At 36.3% G+C, this 13,418-nt stretch overlaps 1 protein-coding gene across 1 annotated transcript in view; it reads left to right on the top strand.

The window, feature by feature from the left end:
* Positions 1-13,418, top strand: part of Col9a1 (collagen type IX alpha 1 chain) — an 84,056-nt gene that overhangs the window by 7,840 nt on the left and 62,798 nt on the right. Inside the window, exons 5-7 of the mRNA XM_046443053.2 lie at positions 369-765; positions 12,423-12,506; positions 13,254-13,274. Of these exons, the coding sequence (XP_046299009.1) occupies positions 369-765; positions 12,423-12,506; positions 13,254-13,274 (502 nt within the window). The remainder of the gene's footprint in view (positions 1-368; positions 766-12,422; positions 12,507-13,253; positions 13,275-13,418) is intronic.

Here is a 13,418-nt window from a genome sequence, read left to right as displayed (position 1 = left end):
CTTTCTCACGTAAGGTAAAAATGTTGCTGAGAACTTTGCAAAGATGTGTTTTTTGGCTGAGATGGAATTGCTGAACAGTAGCTCTTTCGGTAGCATAAATGGTAATATTGTTGGAATTATGTGGCATTGGGAACCTTCCTTAGCTAGGAGGGAGGGGTTTTTAAAATGTGTATTTTAAGATGGAGCATTAATGTGCATGATTCTGTGAAGGTCTTTATGAGCAGTCATGAAAGAACAAATACTACATAGTTTTTCATACTGTAACCTTCCTGTAGGTCTAGTATCTGAAATAGCATAGAGGGAAGATGCTAAATATGTATGAGCTCAGAAAACCAGATTTATATATACTGTTTCAAAATTTTTCTCAGGCACTTATATCCCAGTGGACTGCCTGAAGAATATTCCTTTTTAACTACTTTTCGGATGACTGGAAGCACACTTGAAAAGAACTGGAGCATTTGGCAGATTCAGGATTCCTCTGGGAAGGAACAAGTTGGCGTGAAGATTAATGGCCAAACACAATCGGTTGCATTTTCATATAAGGGCCTGGATGGAAGTCTCCAAACAGCAGCCTTTTCAAATTTGCCTTCCTTATTTGATTCCCAGTGGCATAAGATCATGATTGGCGTGGAAAGGAGTAGTGCTACTCTTTTTGTTGACTGCAACAGGATTGAATCCTTACCTATCAAGCCAAGAGGCCAAATTGATGTTGATGGCTTTGCTGTGCTGGGAAAACTTGCAGATAATCCTCAAGTTTCTGTTCCAGTAAGTATAATATCACGTAGTAGATGAAAATGAAACCAGGTCCCTAAGGCTGACCCCAGAAGTCATTGATAATTAGCTGAACACCTCACACAAGAAATAGCTACTCATTTTAAAAATTTACTCAATCACTTATTCAAAAAGCCTTCAGTGCCTATTGTGAACCTAGCATGTACCAAATGGAATGGGGAATCAGAGGCAGTTAAGCAGATAGCTCCTGGTTTTGAGGAGCTTAAAGTCTACCTGGAGGGTGTTACATACCCACCTGGAGCACCCAGAATCCTTCTGAGGTAACCATACTTGTGTAGTACAAATTGTGTAAATATAACTAATGAGAATATTCAAAGTAAGCTGAAGATGTATCCCAAATTCAATTAGTCAAGAGTTCCATGATTCTTGGAGGCAATGAATTTTGAAACAAAAGGATCTGAATTGGAATTTTAAAAAGGTGCATTCCAGCAGAGAAAAGACCATTAAGGAAAAAAGAAGTCAAGAATATGTAGGCCACATTTAAATGTCTACAGGCAGGCTGGTTTGTAGGATAAATGTGTCTGAAAATGTGAGTGTCGGGGTGGGGAAGAGGGAGGGATACTAACTGCAGAGTGGGGAGAGATGAGATTAGAGAGTATCTTATGAACAAGAATGAAAATTATATAGATTGTATAATATAGACTTATTGAGAAGTAGTCTCACATGACATTATAGACATAAAGGATTTTAAAGCTTTGTTCATGATTTTACTGTGGTGATTCATGCATATAAAGGTAAGGAATTTTATAATGACCCTATAATTATGCTGACAAGTACCTTATAGTTCTATCCTTTTGAATTATTACATTTTCACTGAACAATATTTTAAGAGGATATTTTTATAATATTATGACAGGAATTTAAAAAAATATATATTAAAGAACACTTTAAAGGAGACCAAAGATGTTAGAGCTCAGTATAAACACACCACTGATGTCTCTGTCTCTCATACTGGTATGGAGCTGTTAAATTCTAGTCACAAAACACATGTCACAGAGGGTAGTAGGGGTGATACAATGATTTTGAATCATTTCTGTGCACTTCTCAAAAAAAAAAGTTATCATGGATCTCAGTAATGGAATTGTTCAAGTAACTTGTTTTTGAGGGAAGAATTGTGATTAGTGTGAAAGGTAGTGTGAAATTTCTATATTCTGTGATGGACGGGAAGCAATTTCTAACTGCCACGTTAATGCTTTGGCTTGTAAACTCTTGAGAAAGTATTTTTTCATCTAATGAGTTATCACACTTCAAGTGGCTGGGTTAGAAAGCCTGTGGGACCACTGTTGTGCCATCTTGAAATTCTGTGCAGCAAGATCTCTGCAGAGGTTTCTGTACAATACTGAACTTATATCTCTGTCATTCCTGGGCCATGGGTGGGGTGCAGAGAATTTAGGCTACCTTCTTACGTGAGGAATATCAATCAAGTAGTTTTCAAAAGAATTTATTGATTCATTGGGCTTAAAAAACATTTTAAGTCTTTGTAACTCTGAATTCTGGGTGCTCAGATACTATTAAATTGTCTGATTGCCAGAGTGATAAAGTCTCAGGCTTATTTCATTATACTATAATCTTGCCAATGGTATTATAACTGATTGTACTTTCTATCAAGTATGGTCTCACATCACAATGGAGACCAGTTCGTACCCAGTATTTTCCATTTTGTTCTGCAACTAGGAACCTGGCCTCCGGTTTTACATTGTGCTTCTGACCCACTGAGGAGCTTTTCTAAGTCCGTATGCTATAGTCAATGTTAAAAGTATTTGTAATAGGCATGAATAAATTTATTCCTTCAGAACAAATTCCAACTTCCCCCCCAGGAAACACAAAAGAGAGTTGAGCCTCATGCCCTATTAAAGTTTCATATCAGGTGACCATGGTGGTAGCGATAGCAGCATTGGCAATGATAACTAAATTATATCAAGATTATAAAAACCAGTTTGACCTACATTCAAGGACTGCAGGTGACAATGTCAAATTCAAACTTCTTACAAAATGTATCCCTCAACCTTCACCCTGGTAAGACAAAAAAAGAACAAAAGTATGTAAGAGAAGTCCATTTATGCTTTTCAAAAAAATCATCTTAGTTCCCTTACTTTACCAATTTGACATTTTCAAAATGCTGAATTCCCATTAGCTTTTTGATTTTGGCATCAACTTGGCAAGATTGTAAGTACAGATAAAGTAACCTTCATTTCTCAGCTGGAGAAGTTATCTTAATAGGTCTACTGGCTTGTAAGAAACAATGTTAAGCATAAAAAAATTAATTTATCTTATTTTCTTTCACATCAAGAAGCTTTTCTTTGAGAAAAAAATGCATACAACAGTATATCTTTCTTTATAAAGTATCTTATCATTCTTACTTTGTAAGGCATTAGTAATCTGCTTAGATTTTTCAGAATTTACTTTTCAGGACAAGTAAATGTTAAAAAGAAGGAATATTGTACAGTATATAAAGCACATTCTTAGACATTAATCCCATTCGTTTATTTACTTAATAAACTTTCATTGAATGTCTATAAACAGTAGTCAAATAAATCACAAAATTTGTCTCCTCCAAAGATGAGAAGGTGTTGGAGTTGGAAACCAAACAACTTGACTCCTAATCTGGAGAATGAGGGACTAAAAAATATTCATAGTATACCACCATAAGGACCATAATAGTGAAGCATGCTGGGTGCCATCGAGGCACATTGAAATACCTCCTCATTCAAGTCAGGGTAGGGAGACAAGTATAGGAGATGAGTTCTGAGAGATCTCCTATGAATGAAAAGGAGTTATCCAGAATACTAGATAAGTCCAGTATTCCAGAGCAGATGGACTTCTCATTTGAAAATTCTTCCCTTTGCAAATTTTGTTAGTCTTCCCACACCGCTCCTCACTTTTTTTTTTCATTGTTGTTGTATATGTAGAACTTCATGATAGAATGGGTTCTGAAAATCAGTGCAAAAATGGTGATGATTTTGCAGAAAATATTGGTTATTCAAAGAGATCCTTATGTTGGATCATAAATAAAAATAAACTTTACACACATTAAAGACTTCAGTTAAAAGATGAGGCTAAAAAAATGGATATTAGGGGCTGGGGCTGTGACTCAGTGGTAGAGTGCTCGCCTAGCACGTGTGAGGCCCTGGGTTCGATCCTCGGTACCAAATAAAAATAAATATATAAAATAAAGTATTGTGTCCAACTACAACTAAAAAATAAATATTAAAAAAATGAATACTATAAAGAAGTAACACAGAGTTTTTTGTTTTTATTTTTTAAATGAACCAGTGTAAGGGAAAGATTAATTTAAACATGTAGAAGTAAATCTATAAACTACACAGAAATAGATGAATCTAATAAAATAAAAATTTTTTGGTAATAGGGATTGAACCCAGGGTGATTTAACCACTGAGTCACATCCCCAACTCTTTTTATTTTTATTTTGAGACAGGGTCTTGCTAAATTGATTATGCTCCTCACTTTTTAAAACTCAAGGTGATCAAGTACAAGTCAGTAGACAAAAGTCCAGTGCGATGAGCTGCCCTTATTTTTGTTTTATGGTTTACCGTCTTGGACTTTTCATCAGTTTGGCTAAAATCTGAAGTTGTTGGCAATTACTGAAGAGCAACCACGACTACCTGACCCTTAGATGTCTTATAAGGTGATGGGAAGTGATATGTACATATTATGAGAGACAGAAGAGCTATACTAATAGGTTATCCTTTTCTCAATGTAGAGACAGCAAATATTCAGTCTTACAGGGTCAAAACTTTTAAATTCAAGTGAAATAACATGAAATAGCATGAAACAGTAAGGAACAGTGTGTTTTTCCATACAATTGGATTCACTCTGATCTTCATCACTTGAATATTAATTGATTACGTTTTTCAGGGTCAGTGCCTTCTTTAATAAATAAATCAAAAGGAAAATATCTTTCCTACAGATATTTTCAAAAGGTAGTCCTAAGAATAATATAATAAAATGCAATTGAAAGCAACATTTGATGGATCACTAATGCTAAAAGACTCACTTATATTGTAATTGTGATTTCCCCCTCTCCATCCTATCTTTCTGTTCCCTTTCTTTTCTAAGTTGGAAAAACAAGCCAAATTCAAAAGGTTTTCAAAAGGATTGTGATAGAGATGTTCATGTGGTCTACAACTCAAATACCTTCTCATCATTCATGGTTATTTAGTGGGCTCAGAGCATTTTATACTTTTTCCCAATGTACTGCTGTAAGATTGTTAGCTTTGATTTTGAAGCAATAAATTCCTTATTTCCTATTCTCCTTTGTGCCTATATTTTAGGATGGCTCCATTTATCCTACTGCAAAGCTCAATTTCTTGGCAGCATACCATAAAAACATGTTATTTTATGATAGGTTCTTTATTGTTTGTTGTCAGCATGATTGCCTAGGAGAGTTATTTGGTACAGCTCTATTAGAAAACAAAGTTAGCTTTTTTCCCTTTTCAGAGATGTACACTGGTAGTCTAGGCTTGTTTGAGGGAGGATAAAAGTTTATGTGATTTTACAAATCTATGACTCAAAGCATTCTTCTTTTTCACCTGTGCATATTCCAAATAAATCAACAAGAACATGATAGATTTAATGCTTTAAAGAGGATGTTTCAAATGTGTTGCTCTATGTTTATTTTCATTAGATTCAGAGAAAATGTGAGAGCTAGTAAAACTGTTGGTGGAAAAGCTGTCTGTGCTTTCCTTTATGCCACAGAATTTAATTGAGATAAACCAAAAACAAAAGCAATTAAATTTCATGCATGATAACATGGGATAATAAATTTTGAGGTTGTGATTAATATTATTTCTGGTATTGGATAAATACTGTAGGAATGTTATGTTTTCAGTGATTTAAGGAATATATATTATCTACTCTACATAATATCTGAATTATTATGTTTGCTTATTAAGTTGTTTTGACAAGTGTACCCTTTCAAAATACTTTTTTTATTTGAAATTATTAAATTAATAAAAGAAATGGTAATCTTATTTATACATACCCATGAGAAACACATCTTCTAACACTTTAATTTGTGAAGTATTTTTTAAAGCTGACTGTCAAAACAATTTTCTGGAGATAAAACCTAGCCTACTGCATTGTAGACCATATTAACAGCATCAGCTGGATTTTCCACTAGGTGGCAATGAAATCAGAACACACAGAAACAGAGCTGCCATTACTGGGGGGGAAAAGCTATAAATAACTAGAATAAGAAATAAATGATGACCAAACTTGCTTTTAATCAAAAATCAAAAACACTAAATTTTTCTGTTGGTTTCATCTATGCCCGTACAGTTGCAAAACAAAAATCAGTGCTATTGGTGTTTCCATTTCTATAAAAATCTATGTAGAAGATCATAAAGAAATCTTTGTTCATATTAATCTCTGTATGGTAGTTTCTTTGGTTAGAGTGTGGTGTCAATAGGATCATGGGCTTTTAGAGCTGGAGGAAACTTTGAGCATGTCTCATCCAAACCTCTCAGTTTATATGGGAAGAAACTAAAACCCATAGAGAAAAAGGGGCCTCCCCCAAATCATAATCAAACCACCAGCAAATATAATCAACTCTTTCCTTGGTATATCACTTATTCATCTGTATGTATTCATTCATTAGAAGTCAACAACTATTTGACATCTTAGGTTATAGGCACTATTTTAGGTGATAGAGGAAGTCAAAGTTAATGCTTCAACAAAACTTGTTCTGGGGAGAGGAGACAGACATGAAAAACTGAGTACATGTATAGTATGCCTGGTAATCATAAATGATATAGGGAAAAGCACAACTGGAAAATCAGAGTGCCTGAGGGAAGGCCTCATTGAGAAGGAAACATTTTAGAAGAAAACTGTGGGAGTTGAGGGAACTGGTCTGTGGATATATAGGGGAGGAGGATTTCAGGAATAGAGAGCAGTCTGTGAAAAGGAACTGGTACCCATGCTTGTGTGCTGTTTGAGGACCACCTGCAGAGCAGAGTGTTTGGGATGAGAGAAATGGGCAACAGGGCTAGGGAAGGATCATCATGGAGATGGGGTGGGGACATTGTTAACATTTTGCCTGTCATGCTGTGTGAGATGGGCAACAGATGGTTTTCTGTTGATAAGTAACATGTTCTCATCTTCTGAAAAGATCTCTTTGGTTCTATTTTGATAATGTATCATAGGAGGGAGAGAAGAAAAGAAGCACTTAGGAGCAAGGGAGATTTTAAGAGTTACTACTATGATTCAGGCTAGGATGGTCTTAGTTTAGAACAGGGTGGTAGTGGTAGAGTTGGTGAAAGGTGGTCATAGGCCGATAGTTTGAGGATAAAAAAAAACAGGATTGGGGTATAAGAGAAAAAAAAAGAAATCAGGATGATACCAAATGTTTTTGGTATAACTAGAAGTACGAAGCTGCCATTTACCAACATGGGAGACTATAGCAAGAACAAATCAATGAGAATACACGTAAGACTGACCAGGAATTTGGTCATTATTAAATATCTAAGGAAAATGCTGAGTTAAGTTAGGTGTATGCTTCTGGAAATCAGGAGACAGGCTCAGCTGGGAGCTGAACTGTGGGAGCTGTCAACACAACACAGAAGAACTAGGGCTGGGTCCTGAAATAACCAACATTTAGAGGTTGCTGAAATGAAGACTTATGAAAGCAGATTAGAAAGGAGAAAATCTATGACATATGAGAATAGGAGATTTTGATGCTCTGAGATTCAAGGTAAAACAGTATTTATAGGAGCCTGGAATAAGAAATTAGTGCAATTGCTATAACTAAGTCAAAAAAGAAGAGGATTTAGAGTTGTTTATTGGATTTAGAAACCAACAAGGATGAGTTGATCAAAGAGTCAGTGGAGTCTTGGGAGTGAAAGTTCAATTGGGAAGGATTCAAGAGAAAATGTGGAGGAGAGGAATTAGAAACAATGAATATAGGTAACTTCTTTGAGTTTTGTATAAAAGGGAACAGAGAATAGGATGAAAATGGAAGGGGGATGTGGAATGAAGACCAGGTTTTTGTTTTTTTTTTGTTTTTTGTTTTCCCAGTTGAAAGGAAGCTCAGGATGCCTCATCATGGTTCAGAGTGTGATACATGTTGATATTTTAATATAGTAACTTCTTGATGCCTCAAAGGATCAGGCATTTATGATCAAATGAATCTCTTTGAAAAATGCCCTTCTAAATCAATCACTTTTCCCCATTCCTACCCACTGGATAAAAATCTTTGATGATAACCCAATAATTACCTATCCAATATTTATTAAAATTCTTCTTTTTAATATTTATTTTTAATTTTTTTAAGTGGACACAATATCTTTATTTTTTATTTTTATGTGGTGTTGAGGATTGAACCCAGCACCCCGCGCATGCCAGGAGAGCGCGATACCGCTTGAGCCACATCGTCAGCCCTATTCAAATTCTTTAGCTTACAATTTGAGGTGAAAATATTATCAGAAATTTGACCCAGATCATCTGGTCTCTTCCTACCCTCGTTGTCCCACTTTCTCTCTTGAGGACCCTAACCATCATCCTCCCCCTCTCTTCATGTAAAAATCTTAATTACTCTTCAGGGCCCCACTCACATGTTGCATGTTATGTGATCCCTTCACTGACTACTTCAGCCAGAAAAAGTCTTTATGTTATAATATTTTTTATCAAAAAGCATTTTAAACCTAGATTCTGCCTTTTATACTTGACATTTTGTGTCTTCCATAATATTTATCTCACACCACATGTTATATAAAGATATATTAAAAACTATACAACTATGTTCCAGGTCTTCTAATTCCAAATCTGCTGTCTTTCACCCTCTGTCTTAGGCTTTGCTATGATCCAGATGAGTGCTGTCTCCTCATATTTAATTGTACTCCTCACATGGTGTCTAGAATTGCATGGCTTTGTCTTCATAGAATTGGGAGATTTTCTGATTTTGAGAGAGGGCAGAGCTTCCTTCTTATATCCAGGAAGCTTTACCATCATAAAGGTGGAAGGTCTTTATAATGGTAGGAACCAACATTTCATCATAAACTGTATGCAGGATGAGAACTGAGAGTTTTAGTTAGTCTCATGAAGGCAAGTCCCATAGTTTATCACTAGTATTATCTCTTAGAAGGAAAAGATAGTTGTCTGTCATTAGTTTTTATATAATTATCAAGAAGGCTTAACTATTTTATTAACATTTCTCAACAATCCAGTAAAATAAGTAGAAGTTACTATCTTATTTAAAAAGTAGAGTATGGGGCAGAAATTCCTTGCTTGAGTGTACTGTCTGCTACCTAGTCTCAGGAGTAAAATTATACCTTAGTGTCCTGTAGAATAGGGTTAGATAATGCCAGTTCTGGACAGATGTGAGGCAATTTATATTCATACCATTCAGTTTCCCATGAGACAATGGAGAAACATTTTATTTTGAATAGGGTGGATTGTGCTAGGGAAGTTTATGGTCTGCTTAATAGTTTTTTTAAAAAGTGTATTTCTCTATATTTCTACATTTCTCATCTTTCAATTTGTAAACTGTGGTGTGGGGAATATCCTTGGTTTTTCCTAGAATGTTTCTTAGCGGTTGGCTTCTATTGGGACGTCAAAAATGTTGTCTGGCGGGCTAAATTAAAATAAAAACATATATTTTGTCTGTAAGTTTTCAAAGAAAAGAATGAGTCCAGGTATGAAAATGAGAAATGTGTAGAAATCCTCATTTTAGCTGTATACTGAAAGTAACTTTTACCAAAGCACCCTGCCAATCTTCCTTCAAGATAATTAGCATGCAAATTGGAAGTCATACTACATGCCAAAAAAAAATGGTTGTTGTATAGATGATTATTAGTGCGTAGGTGGTGTTTATATGGATGCACAGATGTGTTCAGAACCCTTGATCTATGTGGCACTCTGAACAACTCAGGCTGTATTCACAGATGAATTACATTTCATTCTCCCAATATTATGTGCCACAATTGCATTTTGCATATTTAAACAGGTGTACCAATTTATCTAGAGAGAATTACATTTTTGAGAAAACAGCTTAATGAAATCACATTTGCAATAAGTAACTTTAATGAACTAGCTAAACAAAGGATATAAGTTTCCTGGTTGGCTGTATAATTAATGTTTCTCAGGGTGATTAAGGCCTGAATCATTTCTCAGAATCAAAATATCATATATATACAATGTATGCCTAGTCTGAGTTACCAATCCACAAAGAACTGGTAAATAAATTTGTGTGAGTGTTCTTTTGTTTTGAGGATTGGGGAGGATTAACACATTTTTCCTTATTCTGGCAAAATTCTTATCTAGTCAGAAGAAGAACAACAATTCTCTTTGCTATGTGATATTTTGTTATACATATGAATATGTAAGTGCGTATAGACACAGCTGTCAGTTTGTAGAGGAACACTAGTAATTTTGCTTCTGGATATATTTCTATAACAAGCACACAAAGTGGGGAAGTTTGAATTTTTATGAAAGTTTCTTAGTCTAGTTCTGAAGTTTTCTGGCAGATGGTAGAAACAAGCTTACACAGTTTTAACTTCTAATTCTCTCTTCTTGTCTCATCTTTTACATAAAGTTCAATCACCAAATGCCTTCATTACCAGTTTTGAAAGATGATTCACTATGGAGATAGTATGTATTCTTCAGGGAGTTCAAGTGGGATAGCAGAAAAAAATTTTCAATTTTAGTGTCAGAAGAATTTGGAGGGCCAGCTCTGCCATTTACTAGCTGTGTAACCTATACAAACAAGCTGAACTCTGTGTCCTGCTTTTACTCATCTGTGAACTGCCTCACACACCAGACATTTAATAGTCATTAAGGAAAAATTTGTTCCATTCTATTTTTCTTTTTCCTTATATAATTTCCACTGAAATATAAAACATAACTCAAATAAAATATTTCTCAAGTAAATAAGACTACTCTGTTCAAAGTAAAGTGTTTGAACAAAATGATATCCTTGACCAAAACAGATTGTGCAATTTGGAAAGCAGTCTTTTTTCAAGATGTCAATATTCTACTGTTAAATCATTCACACCATGGACACACAGATCAGCATAATTCTCATGCAATTTATAGATAACTTCCTATCTTAAAATATGTTTTGACTTATCTTCTCACTTACTTTCTATCCATCTTAACACCTTTTTGCCAATGTCCACAGTTTTCTAGATAAAAGGAATGATAGGGTTGAATGAAACAAAAATAATAGAGAAAAAAAAATCCTTCATATTTTCAATTTCAATCTTCCATCCAGCAATCTCAACTCTGGTTGCTGCTGCAGCAGTGGAAAAAAAATGTATCTAACTTCATTCTAGATTTAGTAGATCTAGAGTCCATCTGGTGGGTGGGAAGCGATGGAAGAGGAATTCTAGAATGGTCAGAATCCTGCTGGAAGGGGTGCCAATGCAGGAATGTAAAAGCTTACTGGTTTATTTATCACCTCTGCATAAAATGGAAAATTTCCTTCTGCTCAACTTCCCTTCCTTAATGAGTAGAAGGGAAGGACTTCATCCATCATTGCCAATTTCAATCTTCTAGCCTGTAATCTCAACTCTGAATGTGTCTGCAACAGTGGACCAAACAAACAAACAAACAAAAAAACACCTAACTGCGTTCTAGATTCAGCAGATCTAGAATCCATTTGGCAGATGGGAAGGAATAGAAGTTACTATTGGATGAAAGAAAAGAGGTAAATACTTAGATTTGGGACTTGATATGTAACCAGACACTTTTATAATGCCAGTAGCATCTATTATCCAAGAAATATGGATTTAATTTGAACTGCTTAGCAGGGAACCTACTCAATTTAGAATGGCTAGCATGGCACATGGCTTCAGACTTCTGGTGGAATTCGAATGATTTTTTTGTTTTTGTCTTGTCACATGAGGGTCTTTTCAGATTTATACTTAGCAACTCTTTCTTTATGTCTTTCTTGTTGCATTCTTCCTCCCAAATGCCTGTTAAAAGTATAAGATGTTGTCAGAATATATTTGCTTTTAAAGTGGGTAGAAGGTTGTACAAAATTTAAATATTTTTGATCATTTTCTCCCAAGTCCTAGATTTCCCTCTTATTCTTTTCAACTTCAGTTCATGCTCTTTCCATTTAAAATGGTAACCACTCTATGGAGAATGTTTTCTTTAATATGAAAATTATTTTTAGGACTGGATTTTCCTTCTTCTACTTGTTCTCTTGGTTGCCATTTCTTTTGAAATCCTTGTCCCTAGTCTCCCAGCTAAAATTTTAGAGCATATATTTCTTGTGGAGTTCATTAGGCCTGGTTTCCAATGTAGACTCTGGCTTGTGACTTGGAAAGTTGTCTCTGAATCTCATTTTAATAGAGTCTACCTCTTGAGATTGTAGTGAGAACAGAAATAGGAAATCAGTTCTAGTGGTCTGTTTCCTGGCTAAGGCTATGCTGGAATAAATCAAAGCCAAGGACAGCTACATCCAAATGATCAGAGAAACTTGGGAAGAACTTCCAGCTGTTATCCATTAGAAAAATTTCTATTTAAGGAAAAGCAAAGGTCTATTGAGGTCAACAAGTTCAAGTTGGTTTTGAATCAGTTAAGGATTAGACCGCACTTAAAAACATCTCTCTTAAATGACCTCCTCTATCTTCCAAAAGAAAGTTAACTTAATCTTTGCTGCCTTTCACCAGTTTGAACTTCAGTGGATGCTGATTCATTGTGACCCAATGAGACCCAGCAGAGAAACTTGTCATGAGCTACCAGTCAGAATTACGGTGAGTCCCTTGAGCACAAGCAAAGATCAGTTAACCCCCTTTCCACTTCAACAACTTCCCCTACTTCCCCATCTCCCTACTTTCTTTCTCTAAAGAGTGTGTGATTTGATGTACTGACCAGACAGGCATTAAGGAAGCATAGATCTTACTTGAAGCCTGGCCTGTAGAAGCTACCTGGGGCAGGGTTGGGGGGCTGTCTGGTTCTCCCTTTGGTGGTTTCCCATTTCCACTCCCAAACATCTCTCCAGAAACACTGGAGTTCTATATGCCTACAGGCAAGGGACACGGGGAGAGGCTCCTAACACTGCTGAAGGCAGAGCTGCACGCTCAGGTCTGGCCTGAAGAGCAGCTGGGAAAGGGTTAAGTGGGACTGTTGTCATTCTATCCTTCCTCCTGCTAGCTCTCCTCCAATCCCCAGGACCCTCTCCAGGGCCATTCATAAACAGAAGGAATTTAGTCTCCCGGCCAGGCCAGGGCACATTTGTTACTGTTTCTCCTGGGTCACTTTCGGTGGGGCCAAGTGCCACTTTATGCAAGAAACCTAGAGGTGCAATAGATTTCAGAGCCCAGTCAGGGAATTAACAGAGCACAGCGGGGCATGGCCTGGATTGCACTGGACCACAGGGCTCTTTGGCTGCTATTGTTGCTGTCAGGGCTCTGCTTGTGTGCTGCTCAAGTAAGTTATGGGGGAGTTCAGGGTGGTGGTGGGGGCATCTTCTCACTTTCTCCCCTTCTTTGCTTCCACAGCCCACCCAGACTACCCTCCAGGTAAGCTAAAGACCAGAAGTGCATTTTTCCAAGTGCACAAGAGGAAATGGGGGGAGGGGCAGCCATTGGGGGTTGTTATAGGGAAGTTGCAGAGCATCCTCAGGGCTCTCAGTTCTTGTTCCAGCTTTGGTTCCAGCTTTGAGC

Source organism: Marmota monax, unplaced genomic scaffold (assembly GCF_021218885.2).
Source record: "Marmota monax isolate L192 unplaced genomic scaffold, Marmota_monax_Labrador192_F-V1.1 WCK01_AAM20220418_F8-fsc00091, whole genome shotgun sequence".
Classification (NCBI taxonomy): domain Eukaryota; kingdom Metazoa; phylum Chordata; class Mammalia; order Rodentia; family Sciuridae; genus Marmota; species Marmota monax.
The sequence above is the reverse complement of the archived record's forward strand: the minus strand, read 5'-3'. Positions and strand labels throughout refer to the sequence as shown.